The 27,747-nt window shown below is 41.9% G+C and overlaps 2 protein-coding genes across 2 annotated transcripts in view; one reads left to right on the top strand and one right to left on the bottom strand.

Moving 5' to 3' along the window:
- PSTPIP2 (proline-serine-threonine phosphatase interacting protein 2) overlaps positions 1 to 27,747 on the bottom strand; it is a 92,166-nt gene that overhangs the window by 52,860 nt on the left and 11,559 nt on the right. Inside the window, exon 2 of the mRNA XM_012440789.2 lies at positions 5,482 to 5,582. Within this exon, the coding sequence (XP_012296212.1) occupies positions 5,482 to 5,582 (101 nt within the window). The remainder of the gene's footprint in view (positions 1 to 5,481; positions 5,583 to 27,747) is intronic.
- LOC105709014 (small ribosomal subunit protein eS26-like) lies at positions 12,386 to 12,712 on the top strand. The gene has a single exon (XM_012440791.2). It carries the CDS (start codon positions 12,386 to 12,388, stop codon positions 12,710 to 12,712), a length of 327 nt encoding a protein of 108 aa, XP_012296214.1.

Below are 27,747 nucleotides of genomic sequence, written 5' to 3'. Positions count from 1 at the left end.
GGAGTTTGAGACAAGCCTGGCCAAGACGGTGAAACCCTGTCTCTACTAAAAATACAAAAATTAGCCAGGTATGGTGGTGGGCACCTGTGATCCCAGCTACTTGGGAGGCTGAGGCAGGATAATCACTTGAACCCAGGAGGCAGAGGTTGTAGTGAGCCAAGATCACACCACTACACTCTAGCCTGGGTGACAGAGCAAGACTGTATCTCAAAAAAAAAAAAAAGAAAGAAAGAAAAAAAAAACACATTGTAGCTTGCATAGAGTAAGCCTTCAATAAACAGCAGCTAGTAATATAATCAGCTGATTAACCTTAATGTTAATCTTAATTTTATATTAACTTTAATTTTATAGTTCTCATTTCCTGCTCATATCAGGAGCTCATTATATTACATTTGGCCACATCTGGGGATCTGAAGGTGGGAGAGTCCATGGGCTTGGGCTACCAGGGACAAGATGGCTTCATTTTAATTGTTAACCAGTTGAAAGACTTCAGACTAAAGTTCTATGTAAAATATTTCCTTTAAAGAGCAATAAGGCCAGGCACAGTGGCTCACACCTGTAATCCCAGCACTTTGGGAGGCTGAGGGGGGCCGGATCACCTGAGACCAGGAGTTCAAGACCAGCCTGACCAATATGGAGAAACCCCATCTCTACTGAAAATACACAAATTAGCTGGATGTGGTGGCACATGCCTGTAATCCCAGCTTCTTGGGAGGCTGAGGTATGAGAATTGTCTGAACCCAGGAGGTGGGGGTTGAAATGAGCTGAGATCGCACCACTGTACTCCCACCTGGCTGAGAAGAGGAGAGGAGAGGAGAAGAAAGGAGAGGAGAGGAGAGGAGAGGAGAGGAGAGGAGAGGAGAGGAGAAGAAAGGAGAGGAGAGGAGAGGAGAGGAGAGGAGAGGAGACAGAAGGGAGGGGAGGGAAGGAGAAAAACAAGAAGAAAATTTTACCGGGACTTGGAAAGATGCAGAGAATTTACTTAGGCATCAAGGAAAAAGGAGGACTTTCTAGGTAAGGAAATACTCAAGTAAAGATACAGGCAGAGACATCCAAAGCGTGCTCACCAATAAATCTATCTGACTGAAATAGAGAGAGTGGGTATAATGAGTGAGACTGTGTAAACAGACAGAAAAGAGAAGGAGAGTGTGTCTGTACTGGGAAGTAGCCCATCTCCCCAGATACCCACCAGCCCTTTTGCCAGTGTTGATGAGTCATAAACACAGGAGTTGTGTGAGATCCCCATCCTCACCACCCACCGGAGCCATTCTGGCTTCTGTCACTTTCTAGATTCCCCTGGTAAATTACTTAAACCTCATCTACAAAGCTACACTTCTGTGCAAAGAAACCTTGTGAAGCCAATGTAAGAGCCAAAGGGACGTGTAAGCCTCAATGTTATGGTTATATTATGTAGCTATTCAGATGTTGGCTGTGGTTGCCAGTATCACCGCTATTACTGTTATGCTCTTCCAGCTGAGAGAAGGGTAAACTAAATAAATTTACAATTTACCAATTTACTGATGGAGTCTTTGTTACTCTGTTTTGTAACTTACAGTTAATATGTTATAATATTAACAATTATAACAATTAATCATAGTAGTTATTAACAATTGTTAACAATTATTAATTTGTAACAATTGTTACAATAACGCTGTATAACTTTTCTCATCCTTATGTTACAATTGAAGAAACAGGTTCAGAGAGATTATGGAATTTGCCTAACATCAGACAAGTAATAAGGGGTAATATGGTTTCAAATCTAGGAAAGTTGGACCCTGGAATCTGCCCTATGTATCTAGCAAGCCTTCAATAAACTGCAGCTATTATATAATCTCATTTAATCACCTCTAGCTACCCTCTGAGCTAAACTTATTATTATTATTATTATTATTATTATTTTGAGACCGAGTCTCACTCTGTTGCCCAGGCTGGAGTGCAATGGTACAATCTTGGCTCACTGCAACCTCTGCCTCCTGGGTTCAAGCAATTCTCACACCTCAGCCTCCCAAGTAGCTGGGACTATAGGCATGTGCCACCACACCTGGCTAATTTTTTGTAGTTTTAGTAGAGATGGGGTTTCACCATGTTGCCCAGGCTGGTCTCGAACTCTGACCTCAGGTGATCCACCTGCCTCGGCCTCCCAAAGTGCTAGGATTACAGGTGTGAGCCACTGAGCCCAGCATGACCTTATTTTTATATGTCTGCCCTGGATGCAAGGATCTGCCCTATAGGTAGTAAGAAAAGCAGCCTTCCTGCCCCTCCAGGGCAGCACGTGGAGTGGCTCCTTGCACTGGAGTGATCGTTCTGTCCATCCCCACATGAGTGCAGATGAATTTACTGCAATCTCTCTAGGTACAGCCAAGGAAAAGGCTATTTCCTAGTTTCCGTAATGGAGGTAAAATGTGGCACAGAGGAGCGCAGTGCTGGGTTCCATCCAGGGAAGAGCAGGGGGAGGGAGCTCACCAGGAGGTACAGTATCTCCCCCTTACCCTTGCCGCTTTCTGGGCAGGTTAAACTGCCAGAAATTCAAGAGGCCCATGGTAAAACTTTGACACTTTTGGAAAGTCTTAAAAGTACTCCATTCGATATAGGGCATGTTTAGCCATGTACCATGTAAAAGTTTTATAAATGTATGTGTATTAAATTTGATGAACTCAAAATAATAAATCATGTATGACATTGGACAAGAAGTGGTTGTTCAAAAATAATTATTACATATGACAGTCTGTTATCTCTGTCCCTGTATTTGTGTGTATTTGCCTTTCATTTCTAAGAACCACAAATATCCCAGGGTTCTACATATAATTTATGACAACTCAGTCAAATAATGTTTAAAACTCAAGGAGGATGTTTCAGTCATATTAGATTATGGCACAAACACAGCCGACGGGGTCCCAGTTCCCAAAAGCATCCTGCGCCCACCGGAACAAGAGGAAACCTGGGCCACCACACCTAGAGGACTGTCCTTCTGCACATGAATTACCCTTGAACAGGACGCAGTGGAGGAACAAACACACAGGCTCAATGACAGCAGCTTCCTTCCTGCAAGCGTGCCACAAGGAACGAAGGCCAAAGCCAAGCAGGCCACACGCTCGGGGGCTGCATCCCAACACCCAGGGCGTGCCTATCTGACACTCTGATCTAATGTCTGCAGATTCTTCCCCAAAACTGGAAAACATGAGACTGACTTCTTTCTGCTATAAAACCCCGGGAGGAAAAGAGAACCATACCAGAAATACAATATAAATAATCAATAGTTTTTATTCTCCCTATAGCTCCTCCTCTTATGTATTTTTGTGAATCATTTTTAAAAATGAGATCTTAGGCCAGGCACGATGGCTAATTCCTATAATCCCAGCACTTTGGGAGGCTGAGGCAGGAAGATCACAAGGTCAGGAGATTGAGACCAGCCTGACCAACATGGTAAAACCCTGTCTCTACTAAAAATACAAAACTTAGCTGGGTGTGGTGACATGCGCCTGTAATCCCAGCTACTCAGGAGGCTGAGGCAGGAAAATTGCTTGAACCTGGGAGGCAAAGGTTGCAGTGAGCCAAGATCGCACCACTGCACTCCAGCCTGAGCAACAAAGTAACACTCCGTCTCAAAAAAAAAAATGAAAGTCAGATCGTAGCTTCGGGGGTTCTATTTGGACTAGTGTTTTTCAACTGTGGGTCACAACTCATTTGAGCCATAAATCAATTCAGTAGATTATGACCAGCATTTTTTTTTCCTAGAGACAGGATCTCACTCTGTTACCCAGGCTAGAGTGCAGTGGTGCAATCATAGCTCATTGCAACCTTGAAATCCTGGGCTAAGTGATCCCCCAACTTCAGCCATCTGGATAGCTGGAAGACTAGCATTTTTAAATTAAATACAATTGGATAAAATAACAGGGTAGTCCTGTTTCATTGTTTTGTTTATGCATGTGTGTACTGAGTGGCTGCATAAAATGTATTTTTTATTGAGGGTCACATTCAAAAAAGTACGGAAGCCACTGATTTAGACAAACCCCACTGTGTCAGGGGACCCTTGGATGGTCCTGCGAGGCAGGCAGTGCTGGGTGCTCTGAGCCAACAGGCACTTCCTTCCCAGATGTACTCCAAGGCCACTTCTGCAGATGTATTCCAAGGCCATTTGATTCCCAGGAGGAAATTTATAAAAGCCATAACTGGGGGAGGAACAGAAAAAAAGCAGAGTCTTCTGCAATCTCTAGATCCTTCATGCTTATGAAACTCTATCCTAGCACTGCTGAAGGAGGGAAGAAGCTCCCCACCAGTGTTTGTAAAAAGCAGGTCACACTTTTTAACTGAGGGTCAACACTGTCAACCATCTTGGGTAGAAAAGAAGGGAGCTGCTTCCTTAAAGGGGGAGGAGCAGCAGCCAGCTTCACGGTGCTGACAGTGGCCAAGCCTCTCTCGGTTCGCCCCTCCTCAGGCCTCCAGGTCCTCTGGATCTTTGGGATGACTCAAGGAGACAGGCCTCACCAACCAAGGGCCGGGCAACCAGTGTGAGTAAGTTTGATCATTACCTAATCTTCTCTTGAGTAGAAAGGGAGAGTTGATGGAAAATGCTTTGATGTCTGTATCTCTCGGTTCTGAGCCTTTCACTTACTGCCTTACAAATAGAACCTGTTCATTAATTTTCAAATTAATTAAGATTCATCTTGGCAAGGATCCTGATCTTTGGCTCCAAATCCTCTTATATTCCTTCATCTAGAACCTCTGTAAAATGGAATATTCTAGGAGAATAAGTTTCCACAAAACTAAGTTTCTTTAAAGAAAAAAAGTCTTATCCATTTTTAAAAAGAAGAAGAAAAGAAAATCCTGTGAACCATGCCAGTTACCCATGGATCACCATGCCCTGGCACCCCCAGGAGCTTTGTGATCAGCTCCACAGCTTTCCCATGGCTCCTCATCCTCCTGGTCTCTGAGCTGGAATCTGCCTCCCTCTAACCACTTGGGCCATGTGATTCGCACCTCAAGCTTGCTGTTCTCCCAGATATCCAGGTACTTCTTCACCTGTCAAATCCACCTCACCCTCTGAGGGCCACCGCAAGGACCTGCTCCTCCATGAAGCCACCCCCTCTCTTTATTTTCTTCTTCCTTTCTTCCCTTCCCTCCCTCCCTTCCTCCCTCTCTCCCTCTCTCCTTCCTCTTTCCTTTCCTCTCCTTTTCTTCTTTGCCAACCCTCAGCAGTCTCCTCCCATGGGGTCTTTCGGTGTTATTTCTAACACACTACTAAGTATATTTTGTTTCTTACTACAATTTGTTCACAGTTTCATCATAAATCTTATGTGCCAAATTGGTTTCTAAGAACTTCAGGACAGAAGTATCATATACTTCTCAGGTGTCATTCCATAACCTAGAGTAGAGGGTCTTCAGAGCATCAAACACAAATGAAAAATAGGACATTGTTCCTTGTCCGTGTGGGGACATCTTGGCCCCCCTCTTGACCTCTTCAGAGAGGACAGAGCATCGTACCTTTCTTTTAGAAAGTCTTCAAATTCTTTGCAGTTCTTGCGGCCATTGTTCAGATGCTGGATGATGCTGTCGTAGCCGATGGTGCTGAGGATGTCTGCACTCTGGGGAAAAGACAACATGGGGTCAGACCAGGAAAGGAATGGAAGGCAGCCCCAAGGCCAGCTAGAAGATGGGGCAGAAAAGGTGGGAAGCCAGCAATGGAACGTTGCTGACTCACTTTGAGATGGCGCAGGGACCCCACCTTAGGAGCCTGTCAGGCTGCTCCACCCTTACCATGGAGATAAAGGAACATGTTTCAATTCCTTCAAGGAAAATTCCAGGCATCTAGCCTAGCCCTGCAACCAGAAATTAGGAAACTGAATGAATAATCCACTAAATAAGAAGATAATAATAACTTCAATAACTTCAACTATAGCCACCCAAGTAAGCCATGGTCACAAGATATTTGGTTCCCTATAAAAACAAAGATAACATCTTATATACATCCTTGAGTTGTTTTTCAGAAACCAGGACTCTCATTCGATGACAAATGCTGATCACACTCATGCTGACCTTTGACAGATTGGAACCAGAAAACGGATGAGGAAGTTCCAGAAATTCCTCAGTCCCTAACTCACTTTGGAATCCCCACTCATTCCTACCTTTAAAAACTCTTGCCTGTAAGCCATCATGTCCCTTCTCCTTGCTTGGCACCCTGCAATAAATGCCTTTCTTTCTGTAACTGCAAACCTTTGTGTCAGTGTTTGGCTTTGCTGTGCCGAGTGAGCAAACCCAAGTTCAGTTCGGTAACACTTTACCTCCAAGACACAGGTAGCCAAGAAGAACAATGAAAGAAGTAGAAACACATGTAGCTGTGAAAGAGTTTTGTAACTGATGAGACTGAAGGGCCACAAAACTGGAAGTAACAGATGAATCAAAGGCACATGGGTGAGGGAGCTGGCTGGGCCGAGGCCTCTCTATGGATCCTCTACTCAAGCCCAAAATCAGGCCTGGCTTATTTTTTGTATTTTTAGTAGAGATAGGGTCTCTCCATGTTGCCCAGTCTGGTCTTGAACTCCTGACCTCAAGCAATCTGCCTGCCTTGGCTTCCCAAAGTGCTGGGCATGAGCCACCATGCTTGGCCAAAATTTTTAATTAGCAGTTTATTTGTATTTTATTCTACTGTCCTCTCCAAGGTTGGAGGGAGCAGGCTAAGTCCCCCAAATCAATAGCCTCAGACGCAGTACATTTTAAAAATCAAACCAACAAGGCCCCAAACCAACAAATCAGTATACTAAATAACACTCCAAAGTGTCCACTAAGGAGGCTGGTTCCCTAGTTTCTACCCCCGAATGCATACAGTGGGTTGTCTGTTTCAGACTATAGTCCCTGAGAGGTTGGCTAGCTGGCCTCTGGGTGTGCCCTGGGGAGTTTTGAACTCATCCACCCCATCCTAGCCAAGGTAAACCAGTCCTTCCCAGCCCGTTTGCAGAAGGAAGTATGGCTCTGTATGGGATGAGGGGTTTCTAAAGATACCTCTCTACCCAGCCGTGGATACCAGAAAAGCAGAATTTCTCTCTTCCATTTGCTGCCACTTATGATGGCCTAGTTGAGCAGACAGCAGTCCCAGAAAGACCCAGCAGGACAGGGGCCTGGGGCTGATTTCAACTTGGCAACCTAACAAGCCATGTTGCCTTGCACTTTTTAAACGGACCTATAAAAGCATCATAATTTTCACAGGTTATGAATCTAAGTTAGAAATGTTTAATTCTATGCTTTGTGACTGATGTTTGAGCAAATCTTAGAAAGCCCAAGCAGCTTCCACCAAAGCTTCACTTGTGCACTGGTCTCCTCGATACATACCCCTCTGTCTTAGCCAGGAAGGCATCTAACTGCCCCTGAAATGCAGCGCTAGTAGCAGCTCTAAGAGGATGCTTACATTATCCTCTCCTGAATCCAGATCTAGACCCCCAATTCCCAGGTTTTCTGGAAGTCTTCTCTGAGCAGCCCCAGTTCTCCCTTCTCTAGATTCTCAGAGTCCCCAGCATCTGAATTTGTTGTTCGCTATCATGACTGTGAATACCTTTCTGCCCCAACTCTACTGCAAGTGCTCGCAGCTTCTTTCAAGTCTTGAACTCCCTCACACCCACCCCAAAAAAAATCTATCTTAATATCATTCACATCAAAGGCCTACAGTAAAATTCTACCGAATGAAAAGGCCTCTTGTGCTTGCTGCCAGATGTATCAGAACAGACAATGAACAGATTCCTGAGTGATCAATGAAAGAGTCCCAAATGGTCAGTGTCAAAACTGGTTTGTAGACAAAAGTCTTTGCTCTTCCCAGAGGAGGACACTGGGCTTCCTGTTTTCTTTCTTTCTTTCTTTTTTAATTTTGAGACAGGACCTCACTCTGTCACCCAGGCTGGAGTGCACTGGCATGAACACCGCTCACTGCAGCCTCGATCTCTTGGGCTCAAGCAATCCTCTTGCCTTAGCCTCCCAAGTAGCTGGGACTATAGGCACACCACCATACTTGGCTATTTTTTTTTTTTTTTCTTTTTTAGTAGAGGTGAGGATTTGCTGTGTTGCCCAGGCTGGTCTCAAACTTCTGAGCTCAAGTGATCCTCCCGCTTCAGTCTCCCAAAGTGCTGGGATTACAGGCATGAGCCACCATACCCAGCCCCTTTTTCTTAATTAAGGATGTGGAAGCTCTTTGAGTGGGACAGCACGGGTGGAACCGGGCCAGGGTTTCCTGGAAACACAAACCAAAGCCACAGACCTCCCAGCTGCCAGCCCTTAAAAAACCAGAATTGCTGCCTGAGAGGAGTGGCTGGACTGCAGACGCAACCAAGAAAGGAAACCCCCAGAAGAAAACAAAAAGTGCTGAAGGGCATATTCAAAGTGCTGGAGGACTTGGTCTGCAAACTCCTGCCTATGGTACTCAGAGAACACGGGTGGTAAGTTGACTGACAAAAATAAAAATAGGAGGGCCAGGCAAGAAAAAGGGCTGCACGATACACCAAGACGTCCTCTAGCATGGACTATTTTGTATCATGAGTTAACATCTTTTAAAAAATCAATTAACTCCTTGAAGGGTATCTGGATTATGCCCAAACTACCATCCACAGTAGTTTCCATATTAACCGTGTTTGAGAAATGTCTGTTAATTACATATCAACTAATATGAAGTACTAAAAGTTTACAAAGCCAGCATAAGATAGAGTTCCTGCAATCGGTTCCTACCATTCATTTAGAGAGTTAGTAAAAGACATATACATAAAATAAATGTGTGCACAAGGAAAATCAGAAACTAGTATTGAAGACTATACAGAGAAAATATGTAATGAATGCAGTAGACAAGGGATGACAGGTTAGGGTCATCAGAGATGAAAATAAATAAAATTTAAATTGAGTCTTTTAAAACTACTAGCACTGGCCAGGCACAGTGGCTCATGCCTGTAATCCCAGTATTATGGGAGGCCAAGGGAGGCAGATCACGTGAGGCCAGGAATTCAAGATCATCCTGGTCAACATGGTGAAACCCCATCTCTACTAAAAATACAAAAATTAGTTGGGTGTGGTGGTGCGTGCCGGTAGTCCCAGCTACTCAGGAGGCTGAGGTAGGAGAATCGCTTGTACCCAGGAGGTGGAGGTTGCAGTGAGCTGAGATGGTGCCACTGCACTCCAGCCTGGCGACAGAGTGAGACTCCATCTAAAATAAAATAAAATATAAAACTGCTAGCACTCACCTGAGAAATTGGAAAATATTTCAAACCAATTGATAGCAAAAATTAAAAAAAAAAAACGAAATATGTGAGATACGGCAAAACAGGGAAACTTATAGCTATAAATGCTTATATAAGAAAAGAAACAATGGTTTTAAAATTAATGAGCTAAGTTTTCACTTTCATAATTAGAAAGAGAAGAACAAATTAAATCTGTAGTAAATAGAAGAAAGGAAATAAAAACAGTAGAACACAATGAAATAGAAATGTACAAATAGAGAAAATTAATAAAACCAAAAACTCATCCTTTGAAAAGTTTAATAAAACCAATAAGCCCACAGCTAAATTGACCAAAAAACAAGATAGATAGGGAAAACACAAATTACCACTATCAGGATGAAAGAGGGAACATTAATACAGATTTCAATGAATATTCTACAGATGTTAAAATAAGGGAATATTATGAATTATGATGAAACATCTTTGAAGGACACAAATTACCAAAATTGACATAAAAAACAGATATATGAATAGCCCTGTATCTTTAAAGAAATTGAATACATAATTTAACACTTTCCCACAAAGAAAACATGAGACTCAGATGAATTCACTGTTGAAGTCTATCAAACATTTAAGGAAAAAAGTAACACTAATTGCACTCAAAGCCTTTCAGAAAATAGAAAAATACTTCTGAACTCGTTTTATGAGAGTAGCATAACCCTGTTACCAAAAAAAGATAAGGGCATTGTTTTTAAAAAATTACAGAAAAATATCTCTCATAAGCAGAGATATAAAAACATTTGCCAAACAAGGACTTTATGACTAAAACACCAAAAGCAATGGCAACAAAAGCCAAAATAGACAAATGGGATCTAATTAAGAGCTTCTGCACAGCAAAAAAAAACTATCATTAGAGTGAAACCGCAACCAACAGAATGGGAAAAAATGTTTGCAATTTACCCATCTGACAAACGGCTAATATTCAGAATCTACAAAGAACTTAAACAAATTTACAAGAAAAACAACCCCATCAAAAAGTGGGCAAAGAAATGTCTTTTGAGAAGACACTTCTCAAGAGAAGACATTTATGCAGTCAACAAACATGAAAAAAGCTCATCATCACTGTTCATTAGAAAAATGCAAATCAAAACCACATTGAGAAGTATCTCAACTATCTCACTCCACTTAGAAAGGTGATCATTAAAAAATCAGGAGACAACAGATGCTGGAGAGGATGTGGAGAAATAGAAATGCTTTTATACCGTTGGTGGGGGTGCAAATTAGTTCAACCATTGTGGAAGACAGTGTGGCAATTCCTTCTAGAAACAGAAATACCATTTGACTAAGCAATTCCATTACTGGGTATATACCCAAAGGATTATAAAACATTCAATTATAAAGACACATGTACATGTATGTTTATTGAGGCATTGTTTACAATAGTAAAGACTTGGAACCAACCCAAACGCCCATCAATGATAGACTAGATAAAGAAAATGTGGCACATATACACCATGGATTACTATGCAGCCATAAAAAAAGGAAGCGTTCATGTCCTTTCCAGGGACATGGATGAAGCTGAAAACCATCATTCTCAGCAAACTGACACAAGAATAGAAAACCCAACACCACATGTTCTCACTCATAAGTGGGTGTTGAACAATGAGAACACATGGACACAAGGAGGGCAACATCACACACCAGGGCCTGTTGGGGGGTGGGGGAACCAGGGGAGGGATAGCAGGGGGTGGGGGGATTGGGGTCGGCTAACATTAGGAGAAAAACCTAATGTAGATGATGGGGGATGGATGCAGCAAACCACCATGGGACACGTATACCTATGTAACAAACCTGCACATGTACCCCAGAACTTAAAGTATAATTTTAAAAAAGCATTTGCCAAAAAGTATAACACATTATGATCAAGTGGTAGCTCAATAACCCAAGGTAAATTTTTTTTTTTTGAGTCAGAGTCTGGGTCTGTTGCCCAGGCTGGAGTGCAGTGGGGTGATCTCAGCTCACTGCAATCTATGCCTCCCGGGTTCAAGCAATTGTCCTGCCTCAGCCTCCAAGTAGCTGGGATTACAGGCACTTGCCACCACACCTAGTTAATTTTTGTATTTTTTTAGTGGAGATGGGGTTTCACCATGTTGGCCAGGCTGGACCTCAACTGATCCACCCACCTTGGCCTCCCAAAGTGCTGGGATTACAGGCATGAGCCACTGTGCCCAGCCTAGTTTAACTTTTGAAAGGCAATTAATAGGGCCAGGCACAGTGGCTCATGCCTGTAATCCTAGCACTTTGGGAGGCCGAGGTGGGTGGATCACCTGAGGTCAGGAGTTCAAGAAAGGCAATTAATATAACTCACCATATTAACAGAAAAATATAAGAAATGTCGTATAATCATCTTAATAGATGCAGAAAAAGTATATGAAAGACCTCAATACCAACTCACAATAGAAAATCAACCAATTATTAAGAGAATGGAATGTCCTCAATCTGACAAATAGTATCTACAAAACAGTATCATCATCTACTTAATGGTGAAAGACTGAGTACTTCCTTTCTAAGATCAGGAACAAGGCAAGGATGACTGCTCTCACTACTTCTATTCAACACACTGAATGTCCTAGCCAGTGTTAGGCAAGAAAAAGAAGTAAACAACATACATATTGGAAAGGAAAAAGTAAAACTGCCTTATTTGCAGACAATATGATTATGGACATAGAAAATTCTAAGAAGTTTACAAAAGAATTACTAAAACTAGTAAGTTTAACAAGGTTACAGGAAACAAGGTCAATATACAAAAATCTATAGTATTTCTATATACCATTGGCAAAAAAGGAAAGAAAAAATGTAAACATTTATTTATAATGGCATGAAAAAGATAAACTATACAAGGATAACACAAGAAGTTTTGCAAGATTTCTTCACTGAAAACAACAAAAAAGTACCACGAAAAAAAAAATGGAAGAAGACCTAAATAAAGGTAGATATATACCATGCTTGTGGATTGAAGGACTGAATATTGTTAAAATACCAGTTTCCCCAAATTGATGTATAGATCTAACACAGTTCCATCAAAATCCCAAAAGTCTTTTCTGTAGAAATTTGCAAGTTAAGCCTAAAATGTATAAGGAATTATAAAGGACCTAGAATAGGCAAAAGAAAAAGTTCTTTCTTTGCGGTGAGCTTCCAAGATGACAAAGAAAAGAAGGAACAACGGTCGTGCCAAAAAGGGCCACGGCCGTGTTCAGCCTATTCGCTGCATGAACTGTGCCCGATGTGTGCCCAAGGACAAGACCATTAAGAAATTCATCATTCGAAACATAATGGAGACTGCAACAGTCAGGGATATTTCTGAAGCGAGCGTCTTTGATGCCTATGTACTTTCCAAGCTCTATGTGAAGCTACATTACCGTGTGAGTTGTGCAATTCACAGCAAAGTAGTCAGGAATCGATCTCATGAAGCCCGCAAGGATCGAATACCCCCACCCCGATTTAGACCTGCGGGTGCTGCCCCATGACCCCCACCAAAACCCATGTAAGGAGCTGAGTAAAAGATTGAAGACAACTATTCTCTGGAGAAAAATAAAATGGAAATCGTACTTGATATTGCCTATGAGGACTTCATGACCAAAACACCAAAAGCATTGGCAACAAAAGCCAAAATAGACAAATGGGACCTAATCAAACTCCAGAGCTTCTGCACAGCAAAAGAAACAGTCATTAGAGTGAATCGGCAACCAACAGAATGTGAAAAAATTTTTGCAATCTACCCATCTGACAAAGGGCTGATATCCAGAATTTACAACAAACTAAAATGGATTTACAATAAAAAAACAAACAAGCCCATTCAAAAGTGAGCGAAGGATATGAACAGACACTTTACAAAAGAAGACATACATGAGACCAACAAACATATGAAAAAATGCTCATCATTCCTGGTCATTAGAGAAATGCAAATCAAAACTACATTGAGATACCATCTCACACCAGTTAGAATGGCGATCATTAAAAAATCTGGAGACAACAGATGCTGGAGAGGATGTGGAAAAATAGGAACACTTTTACACTGTTGGTGGGAGTGTAAATTAGTTCAACCAGTGTGGAAGACAGTGTGGCGATTCCTCAAGGACCTAGAAATAGAAATTCCATTTGACCCAGCAATCCCATTACTGTGTATATATCCAAAGGATTATAAATCGTTCTACTATAAGGACACATGCACACGAATGTTCATCGCAGCACAGTTTACAATAGCAAAGACCTGGAACCAACCCAAATGCCCATCGATGATAGACTGGACAGGGAAAATGTGGCACATATACACCATGGAATACTATGCAGCCATAAAAAATGATGAGTTCATGTCCTTTGTAGGGACATGGATGAACCTGGAAACCATCATTCTCAGCAAACTGACACAAGAACAGAAAATCAAACACCGCATGTTCTCACTCGTAGGCAGGTGTTGAACAATGAGAACATATGCACACAGGGAGGGGAGCATCACACACTGGGATCTGTTGAGGGGAAATAGGGGAGGGACAGCAGGGAGTGGGGAGTTGGGGAGAGATAGCATGGGAGTATAGGTGATGGGGAGGAAGGCAGCAAATCATACTGCCATGTGTGTACCTATGCAACAATCTTGCACGTTCTTCACATTTACTCCAAAACCTAAAATGCAATAAAAAAAAATGAAAAGAAAAAAATAATTTAAAGAAGAACAAAGCTAGAGGACTCATACCACCTGACTTTGAAATTCTTCTCGACCCAGGTGTGGTGGTGCACACCCACATCTGTAGTCCCAGCTACTCAGGAGGCTGAAGCCGGAGAATCACTTGAGCCCAGGAGGTTGAGGCTGCAGTGAGCTTTGCACCACTGCACTCCAGCCTGGACGACAGAGCAAGAACCTACCTCAGCAACAACAACAAAAAGAAAACAACTTTTTTTGAAGTTATGGTGATTGAAACAGTATGGTACCTCTCAGAGGATAGACAAATAGACCAATAGAACAGAATAGAATCCAGAAATAGAATCCTTATATATGGTCACTATATTTCTGGATTCTATTCTGTTCTTTGTTGAAAGTCAGTTGACCTCACTTATATATGGTCAACTGACTTTCAACAAAGTTGTCAAAGTTATTCAATGGGAAAATGGCAGTCATTCCAACAAACGGCTCTGGAATAACTGCATAAATCTGTTGGCGGGGAAAGCCTCTACTCAATCCATTCTGCAGGCCTCTGAGAACTTATTTCTATGCTCCTTTTCTACCTCTTCTATCCTGCCATGGCCTCTGGGCAGAAGTGTAGGGAGTAGAGGGGAGGCAAACAGCACCTGCAGTCTCCAAAGCCACCATCAGGATGACAGGCACCACTGCTGAGCATCACACACCTAGTTCTGTGCTGCATCTCCAGCCCACTCCTATCATGATGTCTGCTATACAGTCTCTATAGACTTGGGCTCCAGGGACCACTAGGCTAGAATCACTCAGGCAGCTTGTTAAACATGCAGACCCCTCAGTCCCAACCCAGACCTGCTAATTCTGAACCTCGGGTGGGGCATGACACTCTTCACCTTTTTTTTTTCTTGAGGTGGAGTTTCACTCATTGCCCAGGCTGGAGTGCAATGGTGCAATCTCAGCTCACCGAAACCTCTTCCTCCCGAGTTCAAGCAATTCTCCTGCCTCAGCCTCCTGAGTAGCTGGGATTACAGGCATGTGCCAGCCCGCCTGGCTAATTTTGTTTTTTTACTAGAGACGAGGTTCCACCATGTTGGTCAGGCTGGTCTTGAGCTCCCAATCTCAGGTGATCTGCCTGCCTCAGCCTCCCAAAGTGCTGGGATTACAGGTGTGAGCCACCGTGCCCGGCCCACTCTCTGCCTTTCTATATGCCTTCCAAGTGACTGGAATCCAGTTTGACAACTGTGGCCATACAAAATACAAAAGACAGCCGGGCGCCGTGGCTCACGCCTGTAATCCCAGCACTTTGGGAGGCCGAGGCGGGTGGATCATGAGGTCAAGAGATCGAGACCATCCTGGTCAACATGGTGAAACCCCATCTCTACTAAAAATACAAAAAATTAGCTGGGCATGGTGGCACGTGCCTGTAATCCCAGCTACTCAGGAGGCTGAGGCAGGAGAATTGCCTGAACCCAGGAGGCGAAGGTTGTAGTGAGCCGAGATCGCGCCATTGCACTCCAGCCTGGGTAACGAGCAAAACTCCATCTCAAAAAAAAAAAAAAAAAATACAAAAGACAAAGAACCATCATGGTTCCTGCCTAGAGGAGCTTCCAAGAAGAAGAAAGCAGGATGCAGGTCTGTGAAAATAAAGAACACTACGGAATGGGGAGGTGAGAGAATGACTCTCAGAGTGCAAAGAAGAGGCCAGAGAAGACCCTCCATGGTTTGCATTTCATTTTAAAAACCTCCCATCTTGAGCAAAACATGCAAATTGGCAATGATGGCTTTGGGAAGCCCAGAGAGCCCCACTAGAACAGGAAGGAGGCCAGTTACTTTGCATTTCATACAAAGGCTGCAGTTTGTTTGGTGCCTGGGCATAGGGTATGTAAGTGTGCTGCACTTTGCATTCAAGAACCACAACATGTTCCATAAACACAGTGAGACAGGAGCTCTTTCTATGTTTTACAGGTGGAGGAAACGACACTAGGAAGCCTTCCTTATCCGCTTCCCCTATCACTGCTTCCAACTGCTATGAAAATTTGTAACTCTCAACTAACAATATGATCCAAATCTCTCAGTTATTTATTAACAGCTATAAGACAATAGCAGATGGGATAAAGACCAGGAAGTTCATTTTACCTCCCTATGCTGCCACCTTGATCTTTCTTTCCTATTTACTTACCACCCTATGAGATAAAACCAAATGCATCAAATTCTGCATATATGGATTAATTATTATTAATTAATATTAATAATTATGTCTAGGGCCAGGTGCAGTGGCTTATGCCTGTAACCCCAACACTTTGGGAGGCCAAAGCAGGCGGATCATGGGGTCAGGAGTTCAAGACCAGTCTGGCCAACATAGTGAAACCCCATCTCTACTAAAAATACAAAAATTAGCCTGGCATGGTGATGCACTCCTGTAGTCCCAGCTATTTGGGGGGCTGAGACAGGAGAATCACTTGAACCCAGGAGGTAGAAGTTGTGGTGAGCCAAGATCACGCCGCTGCACTCCAGTCTGGGCAACAGAGGGAGACTCTGCCTCAAAAAAAAAATTAAAATAAAAAAATTCTGTCTAATATACATTGAGTACTTGCTGTGTGCCAAATAGCATATCAAGTATTTTGCATGGAATATCTTGTTGAATCCTTACCACAATCATATGACATAGGTATCATTATTATCTTCCTATAAAGGACAGGCCTTTGAGGCTCAAAATCTGCATTTTCAAACAGACAATACTCTGAATTTCTAAACCACTCTACTACTTAGGTTCTCTTATTTGAGGGCAAGGACCGTATCTAGCTTTTTGTCCATTAGTCCATTTCCTTGCAATTCTAGATGGAAAACACCCAGGCTTTCATGCCACACTTCAATTTGAGTGCCGATTCTACTATTCACATGCTATGTGACTTTGAGCTAAAGGCTCAATCTCTATTACTGTTAATTTACTAGACTGTAAAATGAGGATTGTTGAAAGGATTAAAGGAGATCACGTACTTTGAGTTTGTCAACTGCTTCAAGAATTAAAAGAATGAAGGAAGACACATTTGAATTTTTCAAGACCAGGCACGTTAGCAAAAAAGGATGTGTTTGGATCATGTGAATTTTTTCACTGAAAGCAAACAATAGTGAAATAAACGTAGCCTATTATTCAAAAATGTGTGTGTTGTCATCTGGGAAGCAGGTAGAGAAGTGTCAGATACAGCTTAGCAATAGATATGAAAATGACTGTCAGCACATCAGTATGTTGAGTTATGTTCTCCTAAGGTCAAAGTCACTATAATGGTTGTGTCCTTCAACCTTCTTAAATAATAGTAGTGAAAAGCGCAGACCAGCATGAAATTCCACCCCGGTTCCTGCTTCAGTGATATTCTACAAACCCACAATCTGCCCACCTCGCTTCCTACAACCCTTGAAAATCCTCAGCGTCATGTAGGCTAGATCCACACTTGACATTTTCACGTGTCTAAATGTCCCTACTCTAGAGTCAGCAGGTCATTTAAAAAGGCAACTTCACTCGATTCAAAATAAGTTAAGTGAAAGTAGAAACTGAGGAAGTGTGCAACCCAAGAACACATTAGAAAAATAAATAAAGATTAGAAGAATACGTACCAAATACTGAAAGTAATTTTCTTCTTAGCACTTTTCTACATTTTCTAAACTTTCTACAATATACTTATACTGTGTTTATAATCTGAAGTCTTTCTCCCTACCTCCATTCCTTAATGGCAACTCAAACTCTTTTGTTTATCCCACATCTGTTCCCAAGCCACACTGAAATAACGCATAATCCACAGCAACAACAGAAAACAAGAAACAGCCCAGTGAGGAAACCAGAGATTTGTAGGAATTTCTGTAATAGAAAAAGCAGACAGGACTAGATAGACAAAGGTCAGAAGACAGTATTCCAGCCTAGACAAGACAAAGAAGGAAGTATACAAACTTTTCCAACAAAATCCTAGAACTTAAACCCCAAGTTCTCCATCAGCAGGGGCTGAAACTGGAGCTGCCTCAGAGAAATCAGCAGGGTGTTTGGAGGTCGCTGGGAACCCAGCCAGTGGCCTGCCCCACTCCAGGAGGAAGCAGAGCAGCTGGTTCTGACATTTGTGCCAAGGCCGCAGATGATTCGAGGACTCCACCCCGTATCAGGCGCCTAACATGGGCATGAAAACCAGAACAGCAAAGGGCACTGTCCCCAGCAGTCTTCAAAGTTTTCACAGTAAAAAGTTAAAGAAAAAAAGGGTCAGCACAGCTCTGAGGCCCTCTAAATGCCCTCCACTTCCTGGGCAATGCCTTTCCCAACTTCTCACTACAGACAGAGACCAAAATATCAGAAATTGTTAATACAAGCACCTACTTAGAAAACCAGAGATTAAAGTGAAAAACTGGGAACAAAATACACAAAAAAGCAACAGCCTTCTTATATGTCAACAAGAACCTTTTAAAACGTAATTTAAAAGACAAAGATCCTATTCAAAATATCAAGAAAATCTTGAAAATGCCTAGAAATAAGTCTTTTTTTTTTTAAGTGAAAACAAGTTTATTAGGAAAGTAAAGGAATAAAAGAATGGCTACTCCATAGGCGGAGCAGCCTAGAAATGAGTCTTTTGAAGCAATACTACCAAACATTGCCGAAGAACACAGAGGAAGGCCTCAATACAGCCTAGAAATAAGGTCCTAGATGAAGATGGAAAAATCCAACGTTGGAAAGATTCAATTCTACCCAAATAAATCTAGAAAGTTAAAACAATCCTAGTTAGCCAGGCGCTGTGGTGCATGCCTGTAGTCCCAGCCACTCGGGAGGCTGAGACTGAAGGATCGCTTGAGTCCAGGAGTTCTGGGCTGTAGTGTGCTATGCCAATCGGGTGTCTACACTAAGTTCGGCATCAATATGGTGACCTCCCAGGAGCGGGGGACCACCAGATTGCCTAAGGAGGGGTGAAGTGGCTCAGCTCAGAAACAGAGCAGGTTAAAACTCCCGTGCTGATCAGTAGTGGGATCAGGCCTGTGAATAGCCACTGCATTCCAGCCTAGGCAACACAGTGAGACCCCACCTCTTAAAAAAATTAAAAAATTAAAATAAAATAAAATAAACCAATCCCAGTTAAAATCAAAATTTTGGGATTTCTTTTTAAATTTAAATGATCTGCCACTGTGCCCAGCCAACCTAAGTGATTTTCGTCACAGTATTTTGACTATGTACTCCTAGCCAAAGATAAAAAAAAAAATAAGTACAAATATTGAACTCTAGCTTGCTTTTCACAATAGTATGGTTGGCAATTCTGAAACTGCTTATTGTGGATAATGGGAGACAGGTTTCTCATAGAGAAAGGAACAGTGGCATGCTAGAGCTGGCTTACTTAGTGAGAACCAATTATTACACATCTCTTTCTAATTCTCCATTCATTAATGTCAGCTTGAAACTGACCATTGGAAGGGAGCTTTTATACCATGAATGCTGGCAAATATTGCCTATCAGGCTTTTTATCCACTGGACAGCCAGTGTTAAACATCTGCCAGCACACCATGAGAAGGGAATGAAAACTACAAGTGAGGGAAGTCTAGAATAAACCCTATGACGTTGAAATGGAATTGGAGGTATCATTATGCATAAACGTATATCCTAGCTCTGTCTGTTGGGAAATCCTGGAAACATACAAATGGCAGTGAGCTTACCTAGAGTACAAATCTTAGTTTCTAAATATTATTCACTGCTTAATGGAACCAGGACTTTTTGGAGAAATGGCAGATTCCAGAACTGGGGCAGGAAAATTACCTACTAAGTCTGTAACATCTTGTGCCAGTTAGCAAGGAAGTGCTCAAAGAATGACGAGGATATATCAAAAGGAAACAGGATCCAGTTTAAAAGAGCTCCCCACTGTCCAAATCTAGGACAATTTGGACATCAAGATTATAATGATGGTAATGGTCGGGCATGGTGGCTCATGCCTGTAATCCCAGCACTTTGAGGCCAAGGTGGGCAGATCACTTGAGGTCAGGAGTTCAAGACCAGCCCAACCAACATGGTAAAACCTATTCTATGCTAAAAATACAAAAATTAGCCGGGCATGGTGGCGCACACCTGTAATCCCAGTTACTTGGGAGGCTGAGGCAGGAGAATAGTTTGATTCACCAGGAGGCAGAGGTTGCAGTGAGCTGAGATCATGCCATTGTACTCCAGCCTGGGTAACAGAGTGAGACTACATCTCAAAAAAAAAAAAAAAAAAAAAGATGGTAACATATTATAATGCATTAAATAAAATAAGAATCCATGAACCCAGGCTAACATGGTGGGAAGAGGAGAGTTTTATTATATAGATAGATTTAGAAAATCTATAAATAAAAATGCCAGTTTTATTATATAGATAGATTTAGAAAACCACCATACAAAGATTTATACATGAACATTCATAGCAGCTCAATTTGTAATAGCCAAATACTTGAAACAACCCAAATGTCCATTAATAAGTCCAGGCTGACCATGATGGGTCACACCTGTTATCCCAGCACTCTAGGAGGCCGAGGCAGGCAGATCGCTTGAGTCCAGGCATTCAAGACCAGCTTGGGCAATGTGGCTAAACCCTACCTCTACAAAAAATATAAAAATTAGCCAGGCATGATGGCACAGGCTTATAGTCCCAGCTACTCAGGAGGCTGAGGTAGGAGGATGGCTTGAGCCAGGAGGTGGAAGTTGTGATAAGCTGTGATTGTGCCACTGCACTCCAGCCTGGGCGACAGAGTGAGACCCTGTCTCAATACAAAACAAAACAAAACAAAACAAGTCTATGGATAAACAGTGATATGTCCATAAAACAGAATACTATTCACTAATAGAAAGGAATAAGCTATTAATACATACATCAACATACATAAATCTCAAAATAAGTATAAGTGAAAGAAGCCAAGCAAACAAAAGTACCTACTGTGTTCCAATTATACAAATTCTAGAAAAGGTAACTGATCTATAGTGACAGAAAGCAGATCAGTGGCTACCTGGGAAGGGTGTAATGCAGAGGGAGAGATGTCAAAGGGACATGAGGAACACTGCCATGTTCCTGCCAAAACATATGGCCTGAATCTAATCATCAGGAAACAGGCAAACTCAGATCGGGGCACATCCTACAAAGTAACTCTCCTGTACTCTTCAAAAATGCTAAGGTTGTAAAGAGACTGAGGAACTATTCCAGGTTAAAACAGACGGAGGGGACCTGGCAGCTAAACGCCACGTGGAATCCTGAATGGAAAATGTTTTCTTCTTTGGCTGGAAAGGAAATTATTGGAACAACTGGGGAAATTTGAGTAGGGTCTACATATTAGCTAATAGAATTATATTCATGTCATTTCCTAATTTGTCATTGTATTGTGATTGTGTAATAAGAAAATATCCTTATATTGGCCAGGCGTGGTGGCTCATGCCTGTAATCCCAACACTTTGGGAGGCTGAGACGGGCAGATCACAAGGTCAGGAGTTTGAGAGCAGTCTTACCAACATGGTGAAACCTCGTCTCTACTAAAAATACAAAAATTAGCCAGGCGTGGTGGTGCACGCTTGTAATCCCAGCTACTCAGGAGGATGAGGCAGGAGAACTGCTTGAACCCGGGAGGCGGAGGTTGCAGTGAGCCAAGATCATGCCACTGCACTCCAGCCTAAGCGACAAAGTGAGACTCCATCTCCAAAAAAAAAAAAAAAAATTCTTATATTTAGAAAATACACATTGAAATGTTTGTGGATAAAGGGAAATAATGCCTACTTCTTTACTTCCAAATGGTTCCAAAAAAAGTGTGTGTGTGTGTGTGTGTGTGTGTGTTTGTGTGAAGAGAGAGAGGGAGAGAATTAAAAATAATTGTTAACTTTTGAGGAATCCAAGTGAAGAGCATATAGGAATTCTTTCTAATACATTTACAAGAGTAAATCTAAATTTCTTTAATGAAAAACATTGAAATTCAACATAATGGCCAACTAACACAAGAACAGAAAATCAAATACCATATGTTCTCGTTTACAAGTGGGAGCTAAATGATAAGAACACATGGACACGTAAAGGGGAGCAACACTAGGGCCTTTTGGAGGGTGGAGAGTGGGAGGAGAGAGATGATCACAAGAAATGACTAATGGGTACTAGACTTAATACCTGAGTGATGAAATACTCTATACAAAAACCCCCATGACACAAGTTTGTTACCTATGTAACAAACCTGCACTTGTACCCCTGAACTTAAAATAAAAGTTAAAAATAAAGACATTCAAACCATATAAAAAGACATGACAAATAGGGGGGAAAAGAGCAATAATATTTAATCAAAGATTAATGTGCATAAATAGCCCTAAAAATCAATCCCATAAAAATGAACAACCGGCGGGGCGAGGTGGCTTACGCCTTTAATCCCAGCACTTTGGGGGCCGAGGTGAGTGAATCACGAGGTCAGGAGATGGAGACCATCTTGGCCAACCTGGTGAAACTTCATCTCTACTAAAAATACAAAAATTAGCTGGGTGTGGTAGCGCATGCCTGTGATACTATCTACTCGAGAGGCTAAGGACGAGAATCACTTGAACCAGGAGGCGGAGGTTGCAGTGAGCCAAGATCACGCCACTGCACTCCATCCTGGCAACAGAGAGTTATGTTGTCTCAAAAAACAAACGCAAAAAAATGAACAACAAATTTTGTCAAGTGGGTAAGAGATATAAACAGGCAACACCCTAAAAAGAAAAACAAACAGCCAATAAGCAATGTTTAAATAAGAGAATAAATATTAATAATCAAATATATGCAAACAAACAGGATATAATTTTTCACTCATCAAATTAGGAAAGGTTGAAAATTTCCAAGTTGGCAAGTTACTGTCAAATTCTCCTGGCAGTATTGAACATTGGCATAACCTTTTGAGGAGGAAATTAGGACTATGCATTAAAATTTTAAGTATGTATAGCCTTTGATAGTGAGTTTATCTTACAGAATAACTACACAAAAGTGGAAAGATTCACACACCAGGATGTTCAGTGCAGCATCATAATAATCAAAAATTGGCCAAGTACAGTGGTTCACGCATGCCCATAATTCCAACACTTTGGGAGGCCAGTGTGGGTGGGTCACTTAAGCCCAGGAGTTCAACACAAGCTTAGGAAACATGGCAAAACCCCCCTCTACAAAAAATTTTTAAAATTTGCCAGGCATGGTGGCATGCACCTGTGGTCCCAGCAACCTGAAATGCTAAGGTGGGAGGTCGAGGCCGCAGTGAGCTATCATTGCACAACACACTCCAGCTTAAGCGACGGAATGAGACCCTTTCTCAAAACATAAAATACATTAAAATGACAGTAACAAAGAATTGGAATCAACCTAAATATTCAGCAATAAAGGTCATTTACATAAATTATGTACAATCACATGATGGAAAACTAAACAGATATCAGAATAAAACATAATAAGATACAACATATTGTTAGGAGAAAAATGAAAGTTACAAATATGAGCCCATTATAAATGAGCCCATACTTGTTCATGTACAGGTCTATTATAGGTAACTGCAAAGAAAAGAAAGGGACACATTATACATGTACTAGTGACAACCTCTCTATTTGAACTGTTTGGATTCTTTTTTTTTTTCTTTGAGATGGAGTCTTACTCTGTCGCTCAGGCTGGAGTGCAGTGGCACGATCTCGGCTAACTGCACCCTCCACCTCCTAGGTTCAAGCCATTCTCCTGCCTCAGCCTCTCATGTAGCTGGGATTACAAGCACCCACCACCACACCCAGCTAATTTTTTGTATTTTTAGTAGAGACAGGGTTTCACCATGTTGGCCAGGCTGGTCTCGAACTCCTGACCTCAGGTGATCCACCTGCCTCAGCCTCCCAAAGAGCTGGGATTACAGGCGTGAGCCACCACACCTGGCCTGTTTGGATTCATACAACAAAAATTGAACATAAGGCCAAATGCAGTGGCTCATACCTGTAATCCTAACACTTTGGGAGGCCAAGGCAGGAGGATCATTTGAGGACAGGAGTTCAAGACCAGGCTGGGCAACATGGTGAAACCTTGTTTCTACCAAAAACACAAAATTAGCTGGGTGCAGTGATGCGTGTCTGTAATTCCAGCTACACAGGAGGCTGAGGTGGGAGAATTGCTTGAGCCCGGGAGGTGGAGGTTGCAGTAAGCCAAGATCATGACCTTTGTACTCCAGCCTGGGTGACAGAGCAAGACCCTGTCTCAAGAAAAAAAAAATTGAACATAAAACTGAAAACAACACAGGTTATTTTCTATTATGTATGTTGAGGTCATGGCTTTTTGAAAGACCATTATCCCTGGAAATTTAATGCAGAAGGCAAAAGAGTTAGTAGATTTCAATGTTCAGAAAGTTGATTAACGTCCAACATTACCTATCTAAACATCAACATGATCCAAGTCACAGAAAAACCCCAAACCCCTGGGGACATGAGAAATTCAATTCACAATTCCATTGAAAGAGAAAATCTGGTAATTGAAGGTGTTTAATTTATAAACATTCAACCACTTCTGAGCATTTTACTAAAGCTAATGTTCAGACTTTTCCAGTTAATAAAAAACAAGTTGAAGTTCTGTTGGCTATCCCTTAGTGGTGAACCACCACATCTATCACAGGGTAAAATTAGTGATGCATCATATTACAGGGTGAAATCAGTGATGTGTCCAAGAAGTGTGAAATGTAGACCCCACAGGTCTTCTCCTGATTATGGCATTCCCTGAGGACCACAGGCATGCCCAAGACAGGAACGGGGAGGCAGGCAAGTGCCAGGAAGTGGCTATACTCAAAACTGGAACTAGGTCCCCAAATATGGGACCAGAGGAACAGAGACACCAAACCTCAGCAGCCTAAATAGCAAAGCCAAGACAGCAAGCCAGGACAAACAACAAATGTGCTGCCACTACTGTCAAAAGCAAATATAGAACTAGGAGCTAGGAACTTGAACTAGGTCAAACCCAGGGGAATGTCCAACATTGCTTCACCAGCTGACTTGTGTTCCTTCTCACTCCGTACAATGTTTGGGTCCAACCCATAGAAATTCCAAACAGCTTTTGACTACTATGTCACATTCCTACCACAATACAATTTTGACCTATCCTCTAGTTGAGCCAGATAAGCAAAGTGTAACAAATCTTGAAGGCTTATGACATCATATAACTTCGAAGACCTAACCACATCCCTGCAGAAGTAAAAGCTGGGATGCATTTCACAACTGCTACTGGGAAACCTTGGCTAACCTCTTTATCCCAAGAAATTGCAAGTTAATTGAAAATGTTTAATGTTAATTAAAAAAAAAAACAACTTTTTCTATGAGTAATTTATCCCTGGAGGTTGGGATGTGAAGGCTAAAAGAGGGACTTTTATAGTTTTTTACTCTATATGTACATCTGTATTGTTTTGTTATTTTACAACAAGCATGTGTTACATTCCTACTTTTTTAAGGTACCAATAAAAATGAAAAACAAATGGCTCATGGAATTCACAGGGAGTTCTCTGCTTAAAGGTGGGGGTGCTGAGGAAAGGCCTACCTGCAGGATAATTTTCAGTAGGCAGGTCTGTCACCAGCAGGGTGGGACCCTCTGTGCCCTCAAGGAAAAGGTTGTGGCCTTGTCACAGGCAGGTGGCCAGGACCCAGGACCCAGGACACTGCCTGGGAGGCTGGTCCACTTCCATCTGGGTTTGGGTACAAAGTGCAGGTTTGGTTTTTATTCTATGGTCTGAACAGATATACTTGCTCTTCTTTTAATACTTTATGGGGAAAATCCTCCTAATTCTTTTTTTTTTTTTTTTTTCTTTTTTTGAGACAGGGTCTCCCTCTGTCGCCCAGGTTGGAGTGTAGTGGTATGTTCTAGGCTCACTGCACCCTCCACCTCCCCAGTTCAAACGATTGCCCTGCCTCAGCCTCCTGAGTAGCTGGGATTACAGCCACACACCACCACACCCAGCTAATTCTTATATTTTTAGTGGAGACAGGGTTTCAACATGATGGCCAGGCTGGTCCTTTTTTTTTTTTTTCAAGACAGAGTCTCACTCTGTCACCCAGACTGGAGTGGAGTGGTACTATCTTGGCTCACTACAACCTCTGCCTCCCAGGATCAAGCAATTCTCCTGCCTCAGCCTACTGAGTAGCTGGGATTACAGATGCCCCCCGACCATGCCCAACTAATTTTTGTATTCTTAGTAAAGACACAGTTTCGCCATGTTGGCCAGGCTGGTCTGGAACTCCTGACCTCAAGTGATCTGCCCACCTCAGCTTCCCAAAGTGCTGGGATTACAGGCGTGAGCCACCACGCTGGGTCTTAATTCTTTATTTTAAAAGTTATATTTATTTTATTATAGAAAAGTTTTAAGTATAGATAAGCAAAAAGAAAATAATATTTTTCTAATTGTTTAAAATTCCAGAGAAAACAACAGTTAATATTTGCTATGTAACCCTCAGACATTTTCCTAGTGACATATGACTGTCTTTATTTTTTTTTTTTTAATAAAAATTAGGTCTAGCCTAGGGGCGGTGACTCACGCTTGTAATAGGAGCACTTTGGGAGGCCAAGGCAGGTGGATCACCTGAGGTCAGGAGTTTGAGACCAGCCTGACCAACATGGTGAAATCCCATCTCTACTAAAAATACAAAAAAAAAAAAAAAAAAAAAAATTAGCCAGGCATGGTAGTGCATGCCTGTAATCCCAGCTACTTGGGAGACTGAGGCAGAAGAATTGCTTGAACCCCAGAGGCAGAGGTTGGGGTGAGCCGAGATTGTGCCATTGCACTCCAGCCTGGGCAACAGGAGTGAAACTCCGTCTCTTGCAAATAAATACATAGAAATAAAATAAAATAAGAGCGAAACTCTGTCTCTTATAAATAAGTAATTAAATAAATAAATAAATATGAGGTTTTATTTTCCAAATTGTTGTAGTAACTTTCTTTTAAACTTAATATTTGTGCCTTTCCTGGTGTTTGTTTTAAATCATCATTTAAATATCTTTATAATATTATCATATTTCAAATATCTTTCCTAGTGCTTGTTTGAAATCATAATTTCTAGGGATTACAGACTCTATTTCACTATGGTATTTCACTACAATCCTTTAAATTTTTGAAAGTGATTTCCACTCATCATTTTCATTCATTATCTAAATTTCTAAAAATTAATTCAACTGTGAAGATACTATTCTGTGGACATACTAACACATTGCCCACAATTCCACCTCCTTAACACAACTATGACTTACTTTATCATTTGAAACACATTGTAGTCCTAAAATTCGGCTTGCCAGATATCATTATCCTCACCACACAACAGGAAGCTCAAGTCCAGAGTGGTTAGCTGGGTGTCTTTGGGCAAGTCACTCATTTAGTCTGAGTACAGTAGCATGTAGACCCCAAATGACTCCTGGCAAGGGTAGGAGGGCTGTGGCTGCCATTGGCTGGTGGCCTTTCCCTCTCCATTTCCTGGTCTCTCAGAATCAATCACAATTCCCTCTAAATGGCTGCAGTCTTTGTACACTCAGACTTTACATGGTGGGGGAGGGTGGTAGCTAGTCTTTCCAGGCTTCCAGTATCCCCATCTGAAGCTCCACCCAGAGGACTAGTTTCTTTGCCCTCTGAGAGCAGACAGGCTTCTATGATAACTTGCTGAGCCCTTTGGTCTTGGTCCTTTCCACTTAGTTTCTGCAGGGAAGGGCCATGCGCTCACAGGCAGGTGCCTTGTAGTCTATGGTACTCTATCTCTGACATCAGTATTACATTACTAATTGACAATGACATGTAAAAAACAGCAGAGATGACTAACAGTCAGTGGTTAGCAGATAAGAGATACGGAATGCACCAATAGATACATATTAAGAAAAATCATACGTGAGGACAGGCACG

This window comes from Aotus nancymaae, unplaced genomic scaffold (assembly GCF_030222135.1).
Source record: "Aotus nancymaae isolate 86718 unplaced genomic scaffold, 86718_ANA_hifiasm-v0.15.2.pri h1tg000020l, whole genome shotgun sequence".
NCBI classification, from domain to species: Eukaryota; Metazoa; Chordata; class Mammalia; order Primates; family Aotidae; genus Aotus; species Aotus nancymaae.
Note: the sequence above shows the minus strand (reverse complement) of the source record. Positions and strands in the feature narration are given on the sequence as shown.

What these genes read in the sequence shown, in the direction of transcription:
- LOC105709014 (XM_012440791.2), top strand. Translation starts at nt 12,386, where the DNA reads ATGACAAAGAAAAGAAGGAACAACGGTCGTGCCAAAAAGGGCCACGGC.